This window comes from Gymnoscopelus microlampas (genome assembly GCF_963454915.1).
Source record: "Gymnoscopelus microlampas genome assembly, chromosome: 1".
In the NCBI taxonomy this organism is placed as follows: domain Eukaryota; kingdom Metazoa; phylum Chordata; class Actinopteri; order Myctophiformes; family Myctophidae; genus Gymnoscopelus; species Gymnoscopelus microlampas.
The window spans coordinates 39,007,713-39,034,473 of NC_139962.1; the positions used below are offsets into that span (position 1 = coordinate 39,007,713).

Genomic DNA, 26,761 nt, shown 5'->3' on the forward strand with positions numbered 1-26,761 from the left:
TGAGTGGCCTCTCATAAGGCTTGGCACAACCTGCCACATGCCAGGGTATGAGCCAACTAAGGTCATCAGACAGTCATGCAATCAACCCCAAACACTTTCTCTGTTCACCTCTGTGGTGTTCTCTCACTTTCTCTCTCTCTCTCACTCAATTTCTCTCCTTTTAATCAGAGCACTTCACCAGCAAACTGACCTGTCCGTCCATCCATCCATCCATCTGTCTGCCTGTCTTCCCATCCTGTCAGCTCATAGGCCACAATCATCTGCCTCACAATTAGCCCACTTCATTCTCTCTCTCTCTCTCTCTCTCTCTCTCTCTCTCTCTCTCTCTCTCTCTCTCTCTCTCTCTCTCCTCTGTCCTGAAGGCAGAATGCCAGCTCTACAGTGTGGACCCGTCTTTCTCTGGGTCTAGTTGACATGTGCACATGTGTGTGTGTGTGTGTGTGTGAATGTACTGTACAAATGTGACAAGGCCCGGGCTCATGACAGTTACTTCAACATATCACTTTTCCTTTTCCTTCCTACCAAGACTTTGCTGAACTTTGGAGCCACTGGCCCTATAAGCTTCAAGGCTCCGTCCCTCGAGCGTTTGAGCAAGGCAGTAATTGAAGCCCCTAGTTTCTACTAGATGAGTCACTGGGAGTCAAAGGTGTGTGGTCGCTCTCCCACTCACTAGGCCTGTTCAGAGCCAGCTCCTGGGGGGGCTTGTGGGTATTATATATGTGTCTGTGTCTGTGCGTCAGACCATCAGCTTATAAAAAGCAGGGATGACTATGGTGTGAATATATGGGCTGTTTAGTTCATCGCTCGGGCTTGCACCAGCCCCTGCCTCCTGTCAGGATATATCAGCCCCCCCCCCCCTCTATCTAGTACATACACAGAGATTTTGTGAAAACAGATCTTTCCTGAGTCATCAGAAAGGTGTCCAGACAGACTGACTGACACATGGGACTTGTGAGTGCGAGCTGGGAGACATGAGAACGCCTCCCATTGAACATAGCCCCCCACCCACACACACACACACACACACACACACACACACACACACACACACTGATAACATGTCATCCTCCGATCCTAACCGTTAACGTGACAAGCCTAAACCTATCCCTAATCTTAACCCTGTCCTAAATACCAACATGGGACCCTGACATTAAACCTAAACCCTAGCTGATGACGATCCCTGAAGATGAGCCTGCCTAAATGTCCCCAGTTCCACTCCATTTAAAAAAGAAAGACATTTGAATTGAATTCAAATCAGATCAGATCAGCAATATAACTTAACTCACTGAGTGCCAGAATTAATCAATTAAGTCAGCGTTTTTGAGCATTTTAACTAACCTTTCAACAGCCACAGAATATTTCGCTATAGGACAATCGACACACCAAGTGTCGCAAAAGACGGAGGAGTGTCTCTGCTTCCATCGAGAAAAATTGTGTCACCGCGACCCTCCGTTCTTTAGTTATTGGCTGTTGAATACAGCTTGTTATCCCCCCAAAAAAAGAAAAATGTGTGCAAATCTTTGAATATATATATATTTATCAATTTAGATTTGTATTAACATGAGAACAGTGGCTTCCATAATAGTGTGCTAACTTTCCAGGACTAGAAAGCCTGCAGTTTCTATTAGCTTGGATTCCCTATCGATGATGTCACTGGTAGGCGGGTTTCTGAACTGTCCACAGCCCTCCTCTGAGACACAGAGTGAATAGACAAAAATGCTACCATATTATAATGAGCATTAGTGAGGACCAATTATATGAATAATATGATTTATGCTAGCAGTACACACACCTCCTTAACTATCACCACATTACACCTCGCTTTTACTTGCTTTATATACATTTTTACAAAGTCATATCGGTCCCTTGAGTCCTTGCTGCTGCTTGCACCAAGTCGGTCGGTCCCATATATGCACATGACCATATGGGCATAGCGGTCGTATCTGTGGCTCTGGACAACCGGACCTCCATATATGCCTATATATAGGCGTATCGGGTTTGTATTTGGTTATGTTTGAGTCATAGTGTCATGCCTGTATATGGGCGTATCATGTTTGTTCATGGTTATGTCTGAGTCAGTGATGTGACGTGTTCCTGCCTATATATGGGTGTATCGGGTTTGTTTATGGTCATGTCTGACAGAGTCATAACATATACCTGTGTGTGTATACAGTATGTGTGTGTTTATATATATATATTTCCCCCGGTCCTCATCAGGATTGCTGGACTAATCCTAACTTTGGGAGTTAGAATGTGTGGATGAGGTATTGTCATACAGTATGTGGATTTGGAAGGATGCACCCCTCCCTTTAACTTTTTTTTGACTGTGTCCTGCGGGCTGAGGTGGAGGAGAACTTCGCACATGCAAACCATTTTAGCCTACCAGATTCAGTAAAAAAACTGTTTGATTTAGCTTCAATCCTATTCCTATTAGGCTGGAATGCTCTCCCCTGTGTTGGCCGTGTCCAAAAAGCTGTCAGTGCATTCTGATGTATAGATATTGTTTAGTGTTTAAGGTCTGGCTGTATCAGACACTGAGCCAAATGTCTCTCTCACCCCCCTCCCTTCTCTCTCTCGCTCTCTGTCTTTCTCTAGCCGAAGGGGGAGAAGCAGTAATATAATAATCAGTGTGTGTTACTTGGCCAGCAGTGGAGCTCTCTTTCCTCTGCCAATGCGTCCACAATATGTTCACATCTAGGCTACACACACACACACACACACACACACACACACACACACACACACACACACACACACACACACACACACACACACACACACACACACACACACTTGGCTCTCCAGTGTAAAAGCGGGACTTTCCAGTGCAGGGGAAATTCCATAGGATGTTAAAGGGAGCAGATTTCCGAGACTCTGGCCTTGTACTTAATAAAACATGATCCACACAGCGCATTTAACAGTTTCCAGCCCCACATCATATTTATTGCTTTTCAATACGCTTGCTTTCCACTGCTAGCATGAGGATGAGGTTGTTTTTTTTTCTTTTTTGCAAGGTGACAAAAAGTAGGACCTAATTCATGCCATACTTTTGGCTACATGCCTCACACAGCCTACACTTCCTGTGAATGACGGTCTGACTTCCTGCATGACATCCAGTTTATACGTAAGACATGGACTGGATTCCATTTTGCACAGCTCTTCTAAGTCGTTCGCTGAATATTCACATGTTTTTTTTATTGAAGAAGCGCGGCTAAAGGCATTCTTCTGACATACGTTATCATTACTGTTGGTAATTACTACAGTGGTAGGAGCGCTAGTAATACATAATATGACAAATAAGAAACATGGCTGTCAGTGAATACCTTTAGCCATCCTGACTAGTTAAAACCCCAGTGGCCACTTTTGTCTCAGCCCCATAGTATTCCAGTTTGACAGTAGCTGGCTCAATATACTGCCCCCACACATCCCTTCTCTCTCAATATCAATCTCTCTCTCTATATACCCCCCCCCCTTCTATACCCCCTCTCTCTCTTCCTCTCCTCAGTTCCTCTCCTTTCTGTGTATTTGTGTGTCTGTGTAGTGTGTAGTCTGAGTAGGGGTGTGATGACATAAGCCTCAGAATGAACACACTCACAACCTGTGCCTTGCCATAAATGTCTAGTTAAATCATCCCTGTGTGTTGTTGACTCGCCATCTTCCCTGCTCTGTGGTTATCTGTGCATCTGAGTGCGTACGCATGCACGTGCGTGTTTGGAAGGAACACACAGTGTGAATAAAACTATGCCGCATTCCACATCTCCTTACACACTGTTACCTTCATTCTCGATTGTTGACACTCATAAATGGGCCTTCTATAGCATTGTGTTAATGTTGTTTTCATTAAGTGAGCAGTGAAAAAATAGGATTTTGTAAAGGTATATTTTTGCCTGTGGTCGGGCCATGATTAATTTTAGAATTACTCATTCCACATTCCTGTGTATGAACTAGCAACTGGTATCCTCAATAAAGGAACTCTCTCAAATTTAAATTTGCTTTATTGGCATATTGCATTCTCATATTGCCAAAGCATTAATAACATGTGATACAAAAATAATACACATGACAAACAGGATAAGACAGTTGAAAAAAACAACAACTGACATATGCTAAAGAACTGATTTGTGTGTAATAAATTATAGTTACTTGTCCCTCTGTTTTGTCCCCTGATTTGTGGCAGGCTGCTGCAGTACATACAGTACTTGCTGCCAACCACTTTCTCACCTAATAAGTGGGGGAGCTGCCTGGGCAGTCAAAAATGTGTTTTTGTGAATTTGGGGTGATATACTGTCTAGTTAGAGCCAAATAGCCTTGCATTTTACTTTGGGTTTGGTTGGGTTGAATTTGTGGAGTAATGATGTCACTGTCCTCCTGAGGCTGGTTATTATTAGTTGTGTTAGGAGGGCCTAATGTTACTCTGTTGAGCGGGAGGACCAGTTGATTGAGGGAACTTTTCCCTGGGATTTATATAACGATAGGATTTTGAATCACTAATTTTTAGGTGTTAACAGAATTCAATTGCTCTTTTTTACTCTCTCTTTCTCTCTCTCTTTCTCTCCATCTCTCTCTTTGCTACTACTACAGTAACTTCTTCTCTGTCAGTCCATTCTCCCTGTCTTTGCCTGTCTTGTTCTCTCTCTCTCTCTCTCTATTTCTGTCTCAGTCCTTTTTATCATTATCTTACTGATGTGACTCCTCTATTCCTCTTGTCATTTTCTCTTTCTCTCACCCTGTCGGTGTTGAGTCACTCTCTTTTCTCTGCCTTCCCCAACTGACAACTGGCCTTTTATCAGCTATCATCACAGCTATCTTCCTGGCCAGTCTACCCCCGACACACACACACACACACACACACACACACACACACGCGCACACGCACACGCACACGCACACGCACACACACTCCCTATCTCTCTCTCTCTCAGCATTCATTGCACCCGCAATGTTGAAATAGAATTTGTCAAAACAGGTTAGATCACAGCCTGTTGTGAAAGGCATCGCATAGACTAGATACGTAATTAGACATACGAACAACTTCAGAGGGTTGTGTGTGTGTGCGCGTGTGTGTCTGTTTCTGTGTCTGTGTGTGTCCTCTCGCTCCCTGTCCTCACAGACACTACACAAACGCTTGTGTAACTAGCATTTCAAAGAGAGCTCAACACACTTACAGCACGTGCCTGTTTTACAACCACAACTATTATGCATATGCATGTTATACATTCACTGTGTGTGGTGGGCGTGCATAAACACCACAGCACACAGCATGCCACTTGGAAGCCGGACCAATGAACTCTCCCCTCCTCCTCAAACTGGCTTCACGTTTCAGTTTCAGCTCTTTCTTTCCCTCTCTCGCTCTCTTCCTCTCTCTGCTTCTCTGTACCTCCTCCCCTCCATTTCCATCCCTCCTTCTCTTTCTTCCCTCTTTCCTTTGTGTGAGCACGGAGCCAGCGGCGGCACACGGATGCTGAGACACAGCTGACAGAGAGTTAGAGAGAGAGCGGGAGAGAGAGAGAGAGAGAAAAAGAGAAGGAGAGAGAGAGACTGACAGGCAGAGACACAAAGAGAGAGAGAGAGAGAGAGAGAGAAGGGGGGTGTTTGGGGGACTTCTTTATATAACCAGACTAGCTGCCAACTGTACTTGTGGTTGGAGGAAATGTCTTCAGGCTTGAGTCATCCCAAGCTCCGTGCTTGGACACGACCAGGCTTTGTCCCCAAGGGGGTGTGCGCGCAAATGCACACTATCGGTGTGCGAGGGCGTGTGTGCCGTGCATACATGCTAACTGAATGCAGTGCTCTTTGTGTAAACAAAGAGGATCTCCAGTCAGCAGCCATCAGATGTGTTTCACACCTCCTCAGACCTATTAGTGGGGTCTTTATTATAGCTCTTGAGTAGTGTCCCATACCATTGTACCCCAGCACTGTGTTACGCAAACTGTCCAGCTCTGGGTCAGTCTTAGGTCTGTAAATAATAGCCGCACGTTCCTCAGCCTGCTGGCAGAGTGGCGAGAGAGAACGTGTTGTTGAGGCTGTGTTTGTTGACGTTTAGAGTTTGTGCTGCAAGTTCCACACTGATGCCAATATCTCTGCTGCTAGCCTCACAAAAAGTGGAAGTCCTGAGTTAGCATAAATTGATGGTATAAAAAGCTGCTTTGCACAAGGGCCTCTTGTGTCGCTGCTTTGTTGTGTGCATGATGTGTTGTGTGTGTACAGTGTGCAGACTTTCTATGGAATCATGCTGAAAGGATGTGTCATAAACTATTTAGAAAGAACTCTCTCAGTCTCCACACACAGAAAATGTATCCAGCATCTGCAGTTGTATACGTTTATAAGTCCCTCTCACGCCCCCAATAAGTGATGCGTGTCAGCAGCAGCTATTTCTTTCAGGGGTCCATTGGGTTTGTCTTTTTCCCCCCTCTTTTTTGGGGGGGTTTCCTTTGAGTTTTATTGTTCTTTGTTGGCTTGGAAGGCCTCCGGGGATCAAGTCACCTTAGAGTAATTACAGTGTCAGGTTACATAGGAGCCAGCCCGCAATGTCCTGCCTGCTCCTCTCCAGCAGGCAACCAGCTCTCTGCCGTGTGTGTGTGTGTGTGTGTGTGTGTGTGTGTGTGTGTGTGTGTGTGTGTGTGTGTGTGTGTGTGTGTGTGTGTGTGTGTGTGTGTGTGTGTGCGCGTGTGCGTGTGCGTGCGTTTTTTATTGTTTTATCTTATTATCACTATCGAGTTCAGGTACAGTACGTATATCGAAATATTGAATGGCTCCATCTCGTGTTGAAACTTACATTTTTATTATTTCTTTGGTTTGAAAGGGTACCCCAACAAGACTAGTAAAACCCTGCTGTTCTGCACCCAACCTGAGTGGTTTGAACTGTTGCTATCCTCAGAGCCCTGCTCTTGTCTCGCTAAACATTTTAAAAGAGAGAGAGAGAGAAGTATATATTCTACATATTCACTGAAGGAGTAACACATTCAACAGCAATAGCTGTGAAATAAAATCAAGTACCATAATTCAAATACTACAATATTATGCTAGAGGAAAGGTTATGAGGTCACTCAAATGCTTAGGGGTGCTCAGAAAGTTTCATGGAAAACTGGCTGCCTATTAGATTTTGACAGTAGTATTTAGTATTATTGTCTCCGCCAGGCCGAAAGGCATGGCGAGAGAGTATGTTTTCCACCCCGTCCGTCCGTCCGTGTGTGTGTCCGTGTGTCCGTGTGTCCGTCCGTCCGTCTGTGACCAGCTAATCTCGGGCACCGTTGTCTTGATCGCAGCGAAACTGTGCACACACCCTCCCTGGATGCCAATTCAGAACCTTTGCCCCAAATTCTTCTCATGGGCCTTTTATAGCGCCACCAGGAGGCCGATTTGTGCAAAATACATTTTTTGACAGTACTCCTACAGATTTGGTCCAAAAGTCACGCAAATCGGTACACAGTATCTCTATAGTCATTAAACGGAACGGGTCTTTCAGATTTCTCATATTCCATTCTGATTGGCTAAAAATGTCTTCCAAAGTTTGCAGGAGTGCTCCGTTTTGAACAAAATGCCTCAAATCATGAACAGAGCATGCAATTTCCGTGAAAATTTGCACGCACATTCCCATTAGGCCGAGGAAGAACTACCATTTGAATTTTGTCAAAGCAGCCTCATGGTGGCGCTATAACAGGCCGATTTGTGTTTTTACCTATAACTGCACCGATCTGTGTAAAACTTTGTATGCACACTCCCTAGAGGTCAAGGAAAACTCTTTGCCCTGCCTTTTTCACATCTGCCTTTTATAGCGCCACCAGGAGGCCGACTTATGTAAAACACATTATTTTATACTACTCCTTCCAATTTTATCCAAATTTCACGCAAATCGGTACACATGATCTCTATAGTCATGTGATCACGACGGGTGTGTTTGATTTTTCATATTCCATACTGATTGGCTAAAGTTTGCATTATTGCCTTGTTTTCAACAAAATTCCGCAAATCATGAACGCACCGTCCGATTGCGGTCAAACTTTGCACGCACATTCACACTATGTTGAGGAACAAATGCCACCCTTTTAACATTGGCCTGTTATAGCGCCACCAGCAGGTCTAATTTAGCGAAACAAATGTTTTAAACAAAATGCCTCAAATCATGAATGCAGTCAGTGTCCGATTGTCGTGCAAGGCCTAACAAGAAATGCCACCCTTTTCACGTTGGCCTATTATAGCGCCACCAGGAGGCCACAATAGCCTACCTGACCTGGCGGAGACCTGTGCTCCGAGGAGCACTTTTTCTAGTTAGTAGTATTTCTCAATGGGGGTGTTACCACCCCCCAGGGGCCATTCAGAGAACGCCGGATGGCGCTATAATATTGAATACAAATATTTCTATAATTGTATTTATTTATTATTATATTCATTTTCCATTTGCCTCTCCTTTACATTTTTGCAGTTTGGGGCCCCCGCTTTGAAAACAACTGTTACATGCGACCAAAGTTTTGGGCGGACCAACCGACCGAAAGCCATCGTTAGAGCCCCACCACTAGTAGGGCTAAAAACCAGAGAGAGACAATAAAGAAAACAGGGAGTGAGTGAGCAGCCCCCAGCCTTTGTCCTACTCCTCCCGCCAAACACTGTCGGGAGGAGCTGATTTAAAAAAAATCACACCCTGTGTGAAGGAAGCGGTGCCTTTGGGGCGGGCCTTAACTCATTTCAGTTCGTCCCTATTGGTGGTCTGAGTCCACTTACCAAATTTGTACTTGGTAGCATGCTGCAAACTGGAATGATGGCTGTTTAAAGCCCAGCCAATGGGCAGACAGAGGGGGTGGGGCTTAAGTAATGACAGTTAGTCCCTATTGCTGGCTTTAGTCCATGTACAAAATTTGTACTCCATAGCATGCTGCAAACTTGAGTTATGGCTGTTTGAAGGCCAGCCAATGGGAAGACAGAGGGGGCGGGGCTTCAGCAATTCATGCTGGTCCCTATTGGTGGTCTAAGTCCACATACCAAATGTGGACTTGGTGGCATGATGGAAACTGGAGTTATAGCTGTTTAAAATCCCGTGCTCATCCCGTGCTCATACGGGCGCTGGGGGTCCCTGGACCCCTCTTTGATAACGTCATCAATTCATGCTCGTCCCTATTGGTGGTCTAAGTCCACATACCAAATTTGGACTTGGTGGCATGCTGCTAACTGAAGTTATAGCTGTTTGCTTCTTTGCCGTGCTCATCCCGTGCTCAAACAAACGGACGGACACGCAGACAGAGTCAAACGTAGAGCGGTTGGCACCGCTAAAAAAAAAGAAGTAATGTTTGTTTATGCTGTTTCTATGTTTGTTATGCTGTTTTTAGTCTGGGGCTTTTATGTTTTTAGATAGGCTTGATGTTTTATGTTACACTGCTAGTGACTGAGGAAAATGGGTACCACCCCAGCCCGTAGGAATACGTTTAGTGACAAATATCACCCTACCCGCCTGGCTTCCCTCCCCCGAACATGCATGGGCCAATTGTGAACGTGTAGACGCTTGACAAAGCCGGATGCACCGCTGTGGATTTGAATCCCCAGACTGTGGTGGTGGGAAGCTACTTTACCACTGCGCCACCCAAGCGCTTGCAACAGGGTTTTTTAACGCACAAATCATAACTCAAGCGTCTAAAATTGATCTGAAGTCAGCCATTGCTCCTCAGCTCCTCATTGCCACTTTAATGTCGTTGTGCTTTTAGCTTGGGAATCAGAAGGTTGCCGGTTCGATCCCTGGCTCCTCCTGGGTTAGTGTCGAAGTGTCCTTGAGCAAGACTGAACTTCTAACTGCTTCTGATAAACACAGGAAATCATCAGTGCTAGGATAACCATGTCTGCATGTATTGCCACACCAGGGAGTGTTAAATCTAAGATGCAGTGGTGTGTCTGTCTGTCTGTCTGTCTGTCTGTCTGTCTGTCTGTCTGTCTGTCTGTCTGCCTGCCTGCCTGCCTGCCTGTCTGTTTAGGCTCTGCAGAGAGTGTTTACATCCAGCCAACTGTCAATCAAATCTAATCAAAGCATTTCCTGTTTGGTTTGAAAACAGCCCGTGGCTGTGGCCTCAAAAGGTTGAGAAGACCTAAACCTAACCCGCACTTAACCAGGATAGCTAGGGTTTGAGAACTGCTAAACCCCAATTGATGCTTTTCAATGCGACGGCAAATGGAGAAAGCTTGTATAGAAGTGAGAGGTTGAGAAGGAAAGAGGGGAGTATGGCAATAGTGGGATAGCGCTGCTGGGAGGTTGACAGCAGTCTCAGGGCCTTTCTCTGCGAGCTTGGGTGCTGTATTTGCAGGGGAGGTAACCGCGTCAGTCTGGTTGCGAATCATTGGTGTGGATTGGGCACATGTGGTTTATAATTAAGCAATATTACACGAGAGGGTGTACTTTACCGTGATTATTGGCACGACAGTGATGCGGTCAGGAACGAGGCGGAGCCGAGTTCCGCAAGCGTCACTAATGTGCCAATAATCACGGTAAAGCCATCCTCGAGTGTAATATTGCAACCATCAAATATAACATAAAAATAAAACGTATAAAAAGTATTCATATTGCTGGGCATTTCTCTCTCAAAATAGCAACCTTTCTGCGATTGTTATCTGTGTTTTCCTGGAATTACATGGGGTCCATCTGACAGAGACAGAGTCTCTGTTTACTCAGCCACGCTAGCCAACTTTTCCCAAACTGAACACATAGAGAAACAAAACTTAAGTGTTAGATCAATCTCATTGTAATTAAGATATTCGATACAGATTTTTTTTTATGCCAGATTTAGCTACTATTTTTGCAAACTTCCCATGCAAACTGCTAGCCTAGCCACTTAGCCGGCTCTGCTCTTGCCGAGATCTGTCTGATCAGCACAGCTCATGCTCGTTTGAGCACGGGTAGAGAGCCTATTTCAAATTGCTTGGTCGGAACTACCTGTTGTAATAATTTATACAGTACATATGATTATATATTCAGTTTTATAAGACATAGTACAATATAACTGATAATATAACTGATTTTTGGCTGAAAATGCTCAAACAAGTCATATGTTTGTTTTCAAGCCACACTGTTTCTGCTGAAGTTAAATAACTCCTGATTAAGCCTCAGTGTCGTCTGATCCTTTGTCCATCAGACGACACTTACGGCTTAATCAGGAGTTATAGGCCAGGGGTAGGCTGAGAGGTGGACATTGCTCTTGTCTTTGTATGTCTTTATGTATGTATTTTGTTTTGTTTTGTTTTTCTTGTGTCATGTCAAATGTGTGTACTGTTTATTGTTGCATACATGGCGGCTGGGTCGCAAGACAAATTTCAGTGTGAACTGACAATAAAGTATTATCGTATCGTATCGTATTCTAAACTGCAGGCTGACTAGAGGGTGGGCCAAAGACTACTCTCGCCATACGTAGCTGTACGTTGCTGATCACATGACCACAAATAATCGCGAGCATTTTCAGCCAATTGAAAATACTATGTCTTGTGAAACGTAATATATAACCATATACGTATATTATAAACTGAAAAGATCTTGGTGTGTCTGTTCCATTCTATTCCTATGACTTTTGTCAGCCCCCGTTGCTCATGTGCGTCTCTCTCTCTCTCTCTCTCTCTCTCTCTCTCTCTCTCTCTCTCTATGAGGCCTTTCTCATTATAGCCTTCCCTCACTGTACTTCTCCATACAGACTGGCTCTCTGTTAATGACCACCTTCGCTCACACACACATGCACCCGCACACTCGCTCGCTCGCGCATACACACACACACACACACACACACACACACACACACACACACACACACACACACACACACACACACACACACACACACACACACACACACACACACACACACACACACACACAGAGTTCATTCCACTTGACTGAACAGTTGAAGGCACTTTGCATGACAGGAAGCCTGATTCAGACTATGCACAACAGTAAAGGCAAAGGAGTCTGTTTTAGCCTACCTTATTTGACAGAAATGTACATTTTGCTTTTATTTCTGACCATTTCATAATCAAAATATAGATGATCATTATATTTGAGTAAATGAAACCCTTTTTTGTAATGGTTTGAAAAATGTTTTACAACATTGGAAATGGGTTTGAGGGAGAGGGGAGTGGAATGCCAAACAGGCATACACCATTTGAAAGGGCAAGTGATTGGCTACAATTCTAGTGGTTGATCTGTTGACAGGCAAGTAACAGCTTGTCTTACTTGGACACCAAGTATACATAGACATAGCCCATTGGCTGTCTGAATTTGGACCGCATGCATGCTATACTTTCTGGGGTGTAGAGCAACCAATACTACTCTGAAGATCACAGGCATTGTCCCATTTTATAGCTATCACTTTAAGGAAGACAAATGTACCCAACTTCACCAAGTGTTAGCACAGGTTTATTTTCACCATTCAAGGTCAATACAATGTTTATCTTAGAAATAAAAGTTAGTGGAAACTAAACAATGTACTTCATTCGACTATATTGCAAGCTTGGATTACTTTTATGATAAAACACATTTAGTACGTTTGATCAGTGGACCTTAGGTGGACCGAAGATTAACATAAACATTGACATATTTTGTGCCATCAGCGTATCTCTGATTTATTTTTCAGGACTACAGTCGGTATTTTCTGTAGTTCCAATTGGCCCTGACAGACAATACAGAGGATTGCTTTATTGAACTTGTGAGAGCCCCAGAAGCTAATGTATATTATCTGTTTAGGAGGAGTGGCTGAGATTGTCTTTAAATGAGAATTGCTGGTCCACATTAAATCAGTCTACCTTAAGGCCGGGTTAGCTCATTTCATTAGCTCTGTGCCATGTCTCTGTGGGAATATGTTGCTTTTAACCAGATACACACTCTCCCTCGAACCACTTTATTATATAATTTATATATATATATATATGTATATATATATATATATATATATATATATATATATATATATATATATATATACATACATACATATAATACATATATTTATATATACTGTGTATATATATAAATAAATAGATGGCTTTTAAAAAAAATATCTTTAGTCATTACTGATGTTTCCTCCTTTCCTCATTCAGGTATTGGAGGCCTAGAGGAATATGTGTTGAAGTCAGCCACCCTCTCCACCTCCCCTGCCTGTCCCCCCTTCACACCTCTTCACTTCGAGGCCAGCCCCATCGTACGTGTCGCCATTGAACCCAAACACCCAAGTGAGTTGCACACGAAACACTGGAAGAGGAATATCTGCTGTATTTGTTAATGAATTGATGCGTTCTGTTCAGATTTGGTTTGGTTTTAAAGTCATTTTATTGACTAAATCGTGAAGTGTTTTACACACAAAATAAACAAAGTTGCACAAAGGTTGAAGCGCCCGGCTCACCTGGTAGAGCGCATACCGCTAAGGTTCAGTCCTTGCGCTACCCGGTTTCAAACCTGACATGAAGTTCTTTGCTACATGTTCTTCTCTATCTTTCCTTGTTTCATGTCTCTCTCTCTCTTACTGTAACTATCTGAATAACAGATAGTTACTATAATAAAAAAAGAAAATGAAAAAAGACAAAGGTTTGCACCCACACATACTGTATCTTCGTCCTTGCACATTGGGGTCTTCTGAGGTTACAAGCTAACTAGCTAGCCGTGCTAACCCAGCTAGCCCAGTCCTCGGCATTGCCCACAGACACTGTCCCACATTCCTGCTGCTCTAATGTGGTAATACTGTAGCAGTACACAGACCTCCATATGGAAGTGCTTATCCAGCCTCAGAGATACCTCAGTCTGACTCCAGTCTGAGTGCAGAGATGTTTCAGTCTCACTCTGGGCAGGGCTATACCCACTTATAATGTACGGTACATTCACGTTAACATTTATAATCATAAATCAAATTTACTACATGCACATTTTAAATGAATTTGATCGGTTTTGTGTGGGTGCGCGGTGGGGCACTGGAGCATCTTTGACTGGAGCATCTCTGATACTTTCAGTGGCAGCCTTTGAGAGTAAATTGTGTGTGTTTGTTTGTGTGCGTGTGTACGTGCGTGCGCTAACTCACACACAGGTGAGATGCCTAAGCTGGTGCGGGGGATGCGTCTGCTGAACCAGGCTGACCCGTGTGCTGAAGTTCTCATCCAGGAGACAGGGGAACATGTCCTGGTCACTGCTGGAGAGGTCCACCTGCAACGCTGCCTGTATGATCTACGAGAGAGGTGTGTCCCTCACGTCTTTGTATCTTATCTACCTTGATTCTCTCTGGTCAGTGTCTGTCTCTGTCCACATCTCTGTCTGTCTGGCTGTCTATCTCTGTCCTACACACACTCAAATGACATGGGGGTACCTGACCAAGTGGCCAAATATGATTAGTAGGAGTTGATGACGAAACTCTGACCATGTACAGTAGACTCATCTTTGATGCAACATTGAAAGCAAGTAAAAAACATTGACTGCTAGAAGCAAGCTTGAGCCCAGTGAAGTGCTCCGGAGCAAGGCACAAGCCAAACAAGTGCCCTAGCCGTCTGAGTTGCATGCCAATAGGGTGGGACTCTCTTATGATCGTTTCGTCATCATCAACATGATAACATGACACGAAAGTGCATCCACTGTGTCAGCATGGATGCAAAAGGTACCTGACCAAGCAACGAAATATGACGAATAGGGCATGGAAACACGTTGCTCCATCTGCATCAGTTCTCATTCATTCAACAGTGAATATTTGTGGTTATTTACTCTTACAATAGTCTTGTGTATGTGATATGATTTTTCAGATTTCCAGACTGAAATTCTATTCTAGGCATTCTATCTAATGCCTGTGATAAACGGGGAGACACCAAGCCATCATGTGCCTGCTGTTTTCCAATCTCTGCAGCATCATTATGCGGCAGTGATTACATGTTGACTGTTGTGTCTCTGTCCATCTCGCCATGCTCCTTTTATAAGATGCTGGCAGACTGACAAGTAATACTGGCTGGTGGTTATGCAGGCAATAAGACAGGTTATTCAGCCAAACAGATACTGTAGTTGTATAGAATGGATAAATGACAACATATCAATACACCGGTTTAAAATGTGTCATATCTACGTATCTAGCTTGAACACTCTCTGACCTCTGGTATGTCTGTCTCTCTCAATGTCTCTCTCTCTGTCACAGTATATACCGGCTTTAAAATGGCCGTCATACTCTTGACAGACCCATAATCCATAGTCACCTTGTGTCATGAGCATGATTGATGAGCATGATTGGCAAAACGTTTACAGATTTGGGGAAATATGTAAAAAGAAAATTAAGACAGATGCTCTGTGGGGAATAGTGATGTGTGGGTCGGGTCTTTTCATGAACCCAACCCGCCTCAACCCGCCCCGCGAACCCATGTATACATCTATGGCTCAACCCGCCCCGTGACCCGCGGTGGGAACAAAAAGATAATCATCATCATCATAATAGCTCAGATTTATATAGCGCTCTTTTAACACATCGGGTGCCGAACACGGTCTGAACCGTGTGTTTACATAGTGGCGCTTCCGAAGCTTCGGTGCCGAACACGGTCTGAACCGTGAGTTTAGTCTTTTTGTTTTTTTCGTTTTTCTCCGCGCGGGCGGGGCTAGAGCAGCTCTGGGAGCACCCATTGTAATCCTGCGAAGGAAGTGCCAGATCGCTCACCGGAAACAATTTTTTTTCCATCCGCTTCCTGTCTATTTCCTACTTTGAAACGCCTATATCTCCGAATCTGTTTCCTGTGGGGAAAACCGGTCATGCGCGATGCGCGATCCCCCGCCCCGTTGTAACCCGCGAGGGCAATGTTATTGTTCCAGGCTGTAGCCAGCCTCATGGCACAACATGAATCGATGCTTTTTTTTGCGTGGATTTGCTTGTAACGCACGCGGAAGCTTTAAACAGCAAAGCGCAGTCAATGGGGAGAATGCTGGCACCCACGGTAAGTTGTTATGAAAAAATGCTGGCACCCGATGTGTTAAGTACCCAAAGTCGCTTTAAATGTCTACAGTAGCACAACATTGTCATGGGCTAAATAAACAAGCATGTTTTTCAAAATAGGGTTGTTGTTTTTTTTTTGCGTGTGAGAGCGGCTGACCCGCTCACCCGCAGCCCGCATAATTGCAATAATTGAAATCCTGACTCGACCACCCGCGCCGCGGGTTGACCCGCGGGACCCGCGGGTTACGGGTCAGCCCGCTCATCACTAGTGGGGAAGTGTTTCAGTGATCAGTCCTCTCGGTGGGGGCAGGGCCATGAATCAATTCTTATGAAAGTCAAAATAGTGTTGCTGCAGGCACTGCTGCTGAAATGATAACGTTATATTACGAATGTGTGTGTTGTTGACGCACAGCATTAACAAGAAGAAGACGTGTACTAGTGAGTGGGTGTGGGGTAAGGGATTGAGATGTAATACGCATCCACCCTAATAATGGTCATTACAAAAATCTAAACCTGATCAAGAAAAGAAGCAGCTGCTTCACAGCCTACAAGCTAAACAAATCTAAAGAAGCTGCTGCTTCATAGCAGCTTAAATTCATACTGTTACCAGTTAAGTTAAGTTACCACGTCACTATGACTCATTGTGATATCATTGTGACATCATTGTGACATCATCATGACGACATCATCGCATCAGACGCAAACAAATCAGCGGCAAGGACTCAAGGGAGTGCGATGCCCTCCGCCAAGTAGTTCGGATATCCAGTTGTCCAGAACCGCTGATCGAACTGATATGCCCATATATGGCAATATATGGGCATATTACATAAATATGGTATATATGGGTATACGGATGACATCAGGGAACTCCATTTATGGGCATAAAGGGATATGGACTGACAGATACAGAGATCTCCATATATGGGCATAAAAGGGACACGGGTAGACAGACAGAAACAGCCATCTATACGGACACAAAAGGAACACAGACAGACGGGCCCCCGACACCATGACTCAGACAAAAACGTCTAGTAATAAAAAAAAATCACACCCAGTGTGAAGTGGGCGGTGTGTGGTCATCACAACATGACTCACTTTAAAAAAAGGATACATGACTTTTCATACTGGTCCATACTGCTATTCATAGGGCTGCACATGTGTCATGTGTTTCGCTAGCCAATCACAGTCCTGAACAAAGTCAGCCAATCACATTACAGTTAGTGGTGATGACACTAGCTGTAATGTGATTGGCTGATATGAAAAAAGTATCGATTTGCATTAACAATGGAAGGGTTAGGGGGTACACACATTTTTTGGTCGGTGTCCAAAACTCACTTATAGGGGGCGGCTACACCGCCCCAAAAATCATAGATTTCAGATTTGTTTGTGTGCCCATGTCTTTCTGTGTCTTAACTGTATTTCCTTATGTTTGTTAATGTGCGTATTGACATGCACGACACAGATCCACACAGAGAAGCCTATATTCCATCAAGGGAACAGTGGGGTCAGGTGTATCTTCTTTTTAGAATAATTAAAGGGATATTTCACTTTCAAAAAAACTTTTGGTCATTTTATGGTCTACTCAGGCTTTAGTGAGCCCTCCAGACCGTTTTTAAGTTGCTTTATTCAGTATTTAGATATTTGATATTCATTTTACCAGCCACGCCCCCTTCCTATACAAACCCATTATAACTTAAAACTCAATTTTTAACCTGTTTAACCATCAAAAACACCCGTCCTTGGTTCTGGTGACTCACCCTGCCCTCCTAATGCGTGAGGGGGCCATGTTTTTTTGATTACTTTTTTCATTTATTTTTAATATATTTTTTTGGAAAATGAAAAAATTAAATACAAAAAATATATATTAAAAATAAATGAAAAAAGTAATAAAAAAAACACGGCCCCCTCACGCATTAGGAGGGCAGGGTGAGTCACCAGAACCAAGGACGGGTGTTTTTGATGGTTAAACAGGTTAAAAATTGAGTTTTAAGTTATAATGGGTTTGTATAGGAAGGGGGCGTGGCTGGTAAAATGAATATCAAATATCTAAATACTGAATAAAGCAACTTAAAAACGGTCTGGAGGGCTCACTAAAGCCTGAGTAGACCATAAAATGACCAAAAGTTTTTTTGAAAGTGAAATATCCCTTTAAGGCTGAAGCTGCCAGTGTACGCCAGGATTTCTTCACAGCCTTGGCTAACATCGTGTCCACATCTGTTGACGTGAGATAATGGATAGATTGAGAGTGAGTCTTTCTCAACTACTTTCTCCTATTACCAGGCATGCATCATCAATACTCATTCTTTCCCTGCCAATACTGATTCAGAATACTGACTTTCAGGCTGATACCTCAGACCTGATTTGACCTCAGTGCCGTTACTCATCACTGTAGGCTTTAGGGAATTGGGTGTGGGCTAATCCTTTATTTTTTATCCCATGGCTGTCTAGAACAGCATTTGTCTGTAGTGTATATACACTGTCTGTCCTCTCAAAAGTTGTCCAATCACAGCTCATGGTGCTATGTGAATGACATCATAAAACAGAACCACCTCCATAAACAAGATGTACAAGCGCAACAAGTAAATGCCTGGTGAAATGAAAGTCAGTATGTAACTTGTGTTGTAGTTGATACATGTATTTCTTACTAACTACCAACATTGTTCTTGTGGTGCATGTTTGTCTGTTAAGCATTTAAAGATCAACATTCCATTTGGCCAAAGGAGACGGACCGTCACCAACTAGTCAACATGCCCACAAGTTGCCATTTTGTCAAAACAGGCTGTGCAAAAACAGTGATACAGCTGAGTATCACCATGTCATTTTTCACAATACTGTTTTGATTATCCAGCCCCTCATATTGATATGTATTATGTATCCAGGGTTTAAAGTTCTCTGGCTCTGACACTTTTCTCTGTTTATCTGTTGCACATGCAACTTTTACATTCCCATACCCTTCAAGGAAGCAGTTCCCAAAATGAGCACTGAGGTCCCAAATGGCAATCGTCACAAATCATGTAGCCTTTATAAAAATAAAATACTGCTTCTTAGTTGGAAATACTGTCAGATGTTTCCCGCACACATTTATCGTTGTCGTTCTCATGCCTAGAAGGGATGGCCCGTCAGCAGTTTATATCCCATAACCTGGAGGAACTCCACTGGATTTAGTTGGTTGTCTAAAGTTGCTCGCAAACTCCACGATAACGATCGTGTCATGTCACACTGTGCAATGGGAAAAAAGTTTCAATCGTGATTATCCACCTTGTCCAACTGTTCGTGTTGAATTGAGTCTACTTGTCACATTGTGCAACAACACTACGACCTACGTCAGTCGTCAGCTGACTGACTGTAGCGGTACAATGTGTTGTACTTTGAGAAAAAAAGAAAGGATGAAAATTTTACCTGATCTTTACTTGGTAGAAGAGGGTTGGCAATTCTCCAAAGGTAGCTCCAGGTGATCTCCAGCCATTCTTCACAAACACCTGCAGGGACTGCAAATAGACTATCAGATAGTGATGGATTCCCTGTGCTTTAACACATGAAACCTCTGAAAAGTGTGGCAGTAATTGTTCCGGCAAAGGTAGCAATTTCTGTTAACACAAACATCCTCCGTCCCTTTATTTTGTGTGTAAAGCCAACTCTCCACCGCACCGATATCGGCCCGACTTGGCCGGGAAGCCGTTGGAAAGCGGCTCCTGCCGACAACCTGCCGACAACCTGTTGTAGATAGCTCCTTGCCGCTATCTACGTGTCCCGACCGGTAGAGCCGTCGATAGCCGTGGGGTAGTGAAGTGAATCAAAGCACGAGTAGAGAAACGGTTGTTGCACCTTCCCTAGCCCCTGCAATCAGTGTTACCATGTTGGCTTATTATAAGTGACTTTGGGCTTCTTTTTCTGTAAAGTTTCTTAAAAACTGGTAGTTGCGGGTTGTGTTTTTTTGGGCTTGTTTCTAAAGTGTAGTTGCCTATTTAGGCTTGTTTCCAAAAAGAAATATAATATATATATTTAAACTGTGGTTCTCAAATATTTTCAGAGGTATAAATGGGTGCACTGGTGCTGGTGAGTGGGAACCCAGGCTACCCTGCTGCGCTCATGGAAGTTGGGTGGTCGAAGCGCGTGTAAGCGGTTCCCAAGCTAGTAGCAGGGTTGCCAGATCTGCTTATTATAATTTCCCCGCAAAATTTTATTTGAAAATAGCCGATCTACAAGCTCACAACGCGTCGCATCGCGACGCGTTGTGAGCGTTGTGATGTACATGATAAAGTGCTCATGTGGCCCATAGTTGCTGCTTTTGGGCTGGTTTTCCTAGACCTGGTTGCTTGTTTCTCTCACAGAATCTGGCAACACTGGCTAGTAGTCCTGAAAACCCCACCCCAACCGCTGTGATTGGCTGAGACACACGAAGGGAGCACAAACAATCCCTCGTTTTCGGTCATGTCCAAAATAAAATAAATGTACAATTAAATCAGTTTAAAATTATCCTAATTTTAAGAATCATCACGTTTCTTCTTTGGGTCCATAAAAAAAGACATCCAGGAAGAGGGCGATACACTGGAGATTTTGGGATACATGTTTTTAACTGCACCAAGGAAAATGGATTTCCAAAGTGGATTTGTTGACAACTTGCCCATATTTTTTTTATTTGTTTTTTTACAATTATTCGTAGCTTTACAACCTCATACTTGTATGTCACTATGAATAAGGCTTTAGGTTTTAGACGTTTAACAGGCATGCTAAATGTCTAAAAGTATAATTGTGAAATAAGGCTTGCAGAAGACATTACTGAAAATCACTTTACTCTGTCTTGCTCTCTGTCTGTCTGTATAACTATCCATCTGACTCCCCTTCCAGCGCACACAGAATACTGACTCTGCACTCTCAGATGTGCTGTTGTTCCTTTTACAACTAGTAATTACTGAAGCCTTGTAACTGTGAGCAGTGCTTGACATCAGACATGGAAGGGGGAGCCAAGTTCAGAGAGTTCAAATCAAACACATTTCAGAGACATCAGACCAAAAGATGCAGTAAAAGCAAAGGTGGTGGGGATGGAGAACACACACACACACACACACACACACACACACACACACACACACACACACACACACACACACACAAGTGTTAAGTCAACACTTAAAATTGGACTGCACTGCTTCCTGCACTCCTGTGACACGTCAAAATGCTTCGGCCACAAGGACATCTAAAATCATTTGATTCATAGTCAGCTCTTTACCAATTAAATGTTTTGGTGTGTGCTTCATTTGGGAGTGAGTTACAGTTTACCATCTATCATGTCAGTGTTCTAGTTTGTACCTGGATTCCATGCCGTTGCCTGGTGCGCCATATTTGTGGCATTCCAGCTGAAAAAGGGGGCCATATCTAATGGCGTTGCTATGTTTAGAGCTAGGCCAGACAGCTTGGGAGCACGACAGGAAGTCAAGGCAGAGATCAGAGCAGGACGGGGCAGAGGCTGTCTGGCCGGCCAGCTGATTGGCTGGCTGGCTGGCGGGTGGAAAGCGCTGGAGCTCTGATTGCACTGATACCCGTCTGACCCCATTGTGACATCACTCACAGCCAGCCTGGCCTGTGGCCACTCAACACGCTGAGCTCAGAATGGGGTCAGCCCTGCTCAGACACTCACGCGACACAAGTCTTTGACATCATAGCATCAGGGGTCTGAGGGGAACTCAGACTCACTCTCTCTCTCTCTCTCTCTCTCTGTCTTATTGTCTTCGTCTCTCTACGTATCTGTCCACGGCCTCACACACTGCTCTTGTTGCCTTGTCTACTTTTCCTCAGAAGTGGGTCAACCGCCAAGTCATCTGAAGTTGGGCACGTTAAGTGGTTGTGTGTAATGTCATTAGTGCATGACTCAGCACACCAGAGAGAGAGAGGTTTAAAGAGAGAGATACGGAAACAAACAAAGAGAGAGCACGAGAGAGATCAACTGCCAGTTTCCCCGCGCTCTCCAACACTAAGCCTGTTTGCTGCAGGAAACCTCTAAATTGCTCTTCATTTTAATGTCACCGCAATAAACCCATTTCCTGTATGCAAAGTCATGTTTTTAGAACTTTCAAGGGCCTCGTTAAAATAAACATCACAAGAGTGGGTGAGTGCAGTTTTCAAGTGACGCATATTTTCAAGTAGTGTGAATTAGCAATCGAGTTTTTAGATTATGTTTCAGATCCATGCTAAATATATATATATATATATATAGATGTTAAGGATAATGATAGCTGTTAGTGTATGCATCAACACACAAAAGCAGTGGGTGTGTAGTACCATCATGTCTTTTATGGTGTGCTTTGTATAAATGGTCAGTGTGCATGTGACATATTTCTAATCAATATGAACTGCAGAAGGATTAGAAACCAAAGTACAGCGGCTGGGGGGGATTAACTATTTTTTTATGTCCAGGTTTTTGGATTGTTTGTCCCTAACTGGATTAGATGCAGGTGCGTGTGCGTGTGCGTGTGCGTGTGCGTGCGTGTCTGTGTGTGTGGGGAGTGGGTGGGTGTGAGTGAATGAGTGTTTTAAGAGGAGCATAATGCTGTCTCAGCCCAGCGTCTGCTTAAAACACAGAGACATATACATAGACCTTTTTAGTAATGCCCCACTGACCCCTGGGTCAGCCAGGAGCATCTGTGTTGGTCAATACCCCCCCCCCCCCCCCCCCACACACACACACACACACACACACACACACACACACACACACACACACACACACACACACACACACACACACACACACACACACACACACACACACACACACGCACACACGCAGGCAGGCCAGGCATACTGAAGGCTGTGTGGTGTTTTTGTTTTGTTACTAATTGGTGCAAGTGACTGGCTTGTGTGTAAGTGATTCCCAAACCGGTTGTCCTCAAAACCCCGCCCCTAATCGCTGTGATTGCCTGAGGCATGCTGAGGGAGCGCTCGTGATGCACGTAGGGAGGGCTCATTTTGTTTCACATGACTGAAATAGCAGAAACAACTGACAAGTGTCAACAAACAAAATGACTGCTTGTAGCGTTGTACCTGTGTTTACATGGAAAGGCAAAAGGAGTATGTTCATGAGCTAGTTTGACCTCGGTTGACGGCACCATCATCGTCATCGTTGTTGTCTCTTCATGCTTGGACCAGATGCCAAATTGGCTGCAGAGCTGCCGTCAGAGTGTCTGTGTAAACAATATTGCAGAGCAGCCATGTGTTGTCCTGAGATGACACTGTCTATCCCGGGGACAAGTCTTATTCATGCAAGCTTTTCACACAGTAACATCCTCAGTGTTCATTTCAGGTCCATGTGCTTACATTTTATACTCTCCGATGGATACATTAATGGATACATTAATTGAGTATTTTACTGTACAGGGCTACATTCTGCCTCCATTCCCTGAGATGATAATCTCTCTCTTCACATAAACTCCCAATAAGGCTACATAAAAAAAAAGATTTTTCATTTGTTTACATTTTGGTATGTTTTCAACAGTAGTTGCCCAACAACTAGGATAGAGATGTGTGTGGTACTGGACTGAATTTCCACTGTATTTGGTTGTGTTACTATTTGCAGAGTGGATATTGTCCAGTCTCTTCCTGTGTGGTTTATAAAGATGTAATGTCCTCAAGACAGATTTAAAGCAGAGATGGAGCAATGGCATGAATTATGTGAGGTGGAATATATTGCAGTATGTTTGGCTGACCATGGTTCCTCTAATATCAATTTTATTCAACATATAAAAAGGCTCTTAAATCTCGCTCACTCCTCTTTCTGGGATGGTTTATCTTGTTTTTCCTTGCCTTTTTATAACCTAAGCACTAGAGATGCCAGAAACTGCTCAAAATCAAATTTGAATATTCTACTGCCCTGGCGAAGATTTATTCGACTATTCTATATTAGTATATGTTTTTAGTTTAGTATATTATACTCACATGGTCACATAACATTACGTGTTGAGTGCTGTGTATGCTTTTGATGAGTCAACTTTTGTGGAGATCTTGTGCAGCCTCCTCATAGTTACTTTTCGAGTAGTAATGTTTTATAGGACCGGTTTGTGTATCATACACGTATCCAATCTTTGTGATTAGCGGTAGCATAGCACCATGGTTTCAAATGCACGTTTCAACACAACGACACATCCCCGCAGTGAACTAAAGACGGTCATGGATGGATGTTTTGTGGCGCACATTTGACGTTGTTTATCGCTCTCTCGTCTGTGACCCATTGCTTTGAAATCACTGCGTTATTATGTCTGTGCATAAGTTGGCTTAACTAGTTTTCGCTTCGGTGTACAACTGTGTCCCGCAGCGAACACAGCTGACATACAAGCCCACACGTGCATCGGCGACGTGGGCTTGCGGATCGACTTGTGCTCGACGCGTGACGAAATATAAAACGAGTTCAGGGAGACGAGCACGAGTATAAGAGAAGCGGAGTTGAGGAGACTGCTGTATGACAGAGAGAGGCAGAGAAGAGCTCCTCTACATTACAGTTTAAATTACTTTGACTAGTCCATACCCGGTGAAGTGCGCAGGCGAAAGTAGTTGCAAACGTGGGGTTATGCCGCGTCCCGTGTAACACAGTGGGTCTGTGGATTCGATGCATGCGCAGTTCTATCATTCGTTCCATACCTCGCGGGGCCATCCCACAACTGGGCAGCCGTAACCATGGCAACATTCTTTGACATAAAAACACTAATAAACGGCTAACAGTTGGGGAAAGCGGATATTCAAAAGATCTCGGTGGCATCCCTACTAAGCACATGCTGAAGGTTACAGGACTAATATGTGTGTGTGTGTGTGTGTGTGTGTGTGTATTACACATCTATACAGTATATCGTTGCTGTCGGGCACAAACCTTGTATCTCCATATTTCAACTTGTTACATTTTTTCGTAAATGAATTGCCCTACTTCATCATACAAAAGTGTTGCACAAAAATAGTGAATATTTATGTGTGTGTGTGTGTGTGTGTGTGTGTGTGTGTGTGTGTGTGTGTGTGTGTGTGTGTGTGTGTGTGTGTGTGTGTGTGTGTGTGTGTGGCGTGCGTGTGTATGTATATATATATACAGTATATATATGTGTATGTATGTATGTATGTATACACCAGCGCATATCCATTTCTTTCTTTCTTTCTGCCTTCCTGAGCTTCCTCTGTTTCTTTATGTTTTCTGGATTTGTTTTGTTTTATTTGTTGTACCCTGGAGGCTATGACTAAAGCTATGGACGGTACCTGCGATGCTTCCTCCAAGCTCTTTTTGTTTTGTTTTCTTAGTGGAAGAGATAGTAAAGCAGAGCCCAAAGGCAATTTAATACACTCTCAACTGGAGTTCAGGGATCCCATTAATATATGTACAAGTAAAGTAAACTAGAGAATGTAGAAGAATTTCAATTTAAATGGTGTCATCTCTATAGCTATAGCACATAGATGGTAAAGGAATTTCGGACTAAATAACCTACCATATCGGACATTTAGTGTAACACTAGAAATGTTCTTAGATTAGGGTCTTAGAGATAAGAACCTAAAAAGGTGTTATTATCTTTAATACAAATATATTTGTATTTTTTGTATTTAGATTTATTCCTCTATCATTCCTTTTAAAATAGTTTGGAAACTAAATCTATTTCCCCAGGGTAAATACTTCCATTGTTGTTAATGCTGCTTGATTAAATGGAGGAATTTTCCACCCAGTGAACTGTGTTCATCATATACAACAAAAGCTTTACTTTTGTGTGTGAAGGTTCGCCAAGATAGAGATCAGCGCATCAGAACCCATCATTCCCTTCAGAGAGACAGTGGTGCGTCCTCCAAAGGTGGATATGGTCAACGAGGATCTGGGTAAACAGCAGAAGGTGTCTGTTGCTCTTCACCAGGTGAGAGCAACACACACAGACACAATTCCACAATTCCATCTATCAATTAGTCACCCCATGGAGACTTGAATTCATGGATATTTTTTTGTTTTTGTCGCATTCCTTAGCCAATAATTTGATGACCAGTAGCGGACCGGTAGGCTGCGGTTCCGGTAGGACTCTTTGTGTCTCCTACTGGAACCGCTGCTGGTCATCAAATTGTTGGCCTAGGAATACGACAAAAACAAAAAAATATCCATTAATTCAAGTCTCCATGGGGTGACTAATCAATTTTTAAAAAAGTCATTTTGGGGGTGAAGAGTGAACTCTTTAAAGTTAAGGATGCTATCAAGCTGGTGAACATAGTTAAGAATATTATGGGAAATAGGTGTGAAATATGTGTGTACACACTTGTGTCTTACTAGGTGAAAGAGGAGACACGTTTGTCTGACACACTCCATCTGGACCCCAGTGGTCTGGTGACCCTCACTACCCCCAACAGACTGGCCACTGTGGGGGTCCGCGCCATCCCCCTGCCTGAGGGTAAGACTGGGATACACACACAGGCCAGGACAAAGCATTGCTCTTCCGTATTTCAATATTTGCTTTTGATAAACATTTTGTGTCACATAAAACCATATACCTCATTCTCTCCATCCCTCTGGTCCACGTCAGTATTTTTGTTCTATCAATTTGATCTTTTTCTTTTGCCTGTTAGAGGTGACCCGTCTGTTGGAAGGAAGTTCAGAGTTGGTGCGGACCTTGGAGCAGGTTAATCTGTCTTTGAGGGAGGGGAGGACCATGGATGTGAGCCCCAGGACCCTCGAGGCCATCACAGGACTCAAAGCCCAGCTGGAGAGCCTGCTGCAAGGGAGGAAGTGGAGGAATGCAGTGGAGCACATATGGGCCTTCGGACCACGCGGGTATGAAGTTATCGCTAACTTTATTTTTGTGTCGTCTATTTTCGGATACAGTAGACTTTTCTAATCAAGCCGCACTTTTACATGC

General features: G+C 43.6%; 1 protein-coding gene across 1 annotated transcript in view; it reads left to right on the forward strand.

The window, feature by feature from the left end:
- Positions 1-26,761, forward strand: part of efl1 (elongation factor like GTPase 1) — an 83,064-nt gene that overhangs the window by 44,572 nt on the left and 11,731 nt on the right. Inside the window, exons 16-20 of the mRNA XM_084057628.1 lie at positions 13,057-13,188; positions 14,034-14,181; positions 25,642-25,774; positions 26,179-26,296; positions 26,472-26,676. Of these exons, the coding sequence (XP_083913754.1) occupies positions 13,057-13,188; positions 14,034-14,181; positions 25,642-25,774; positions 26,179-26,296; positions 26,472-26,676 (736 nt within the window). The remainder of the gene's footprint in view (positions 1-13,056; positions 13,189-14,033; positions 14,182-25,641; positions 25,775-26,178; positions 26,297-26,471; positions 26,677-26,761) is intronic.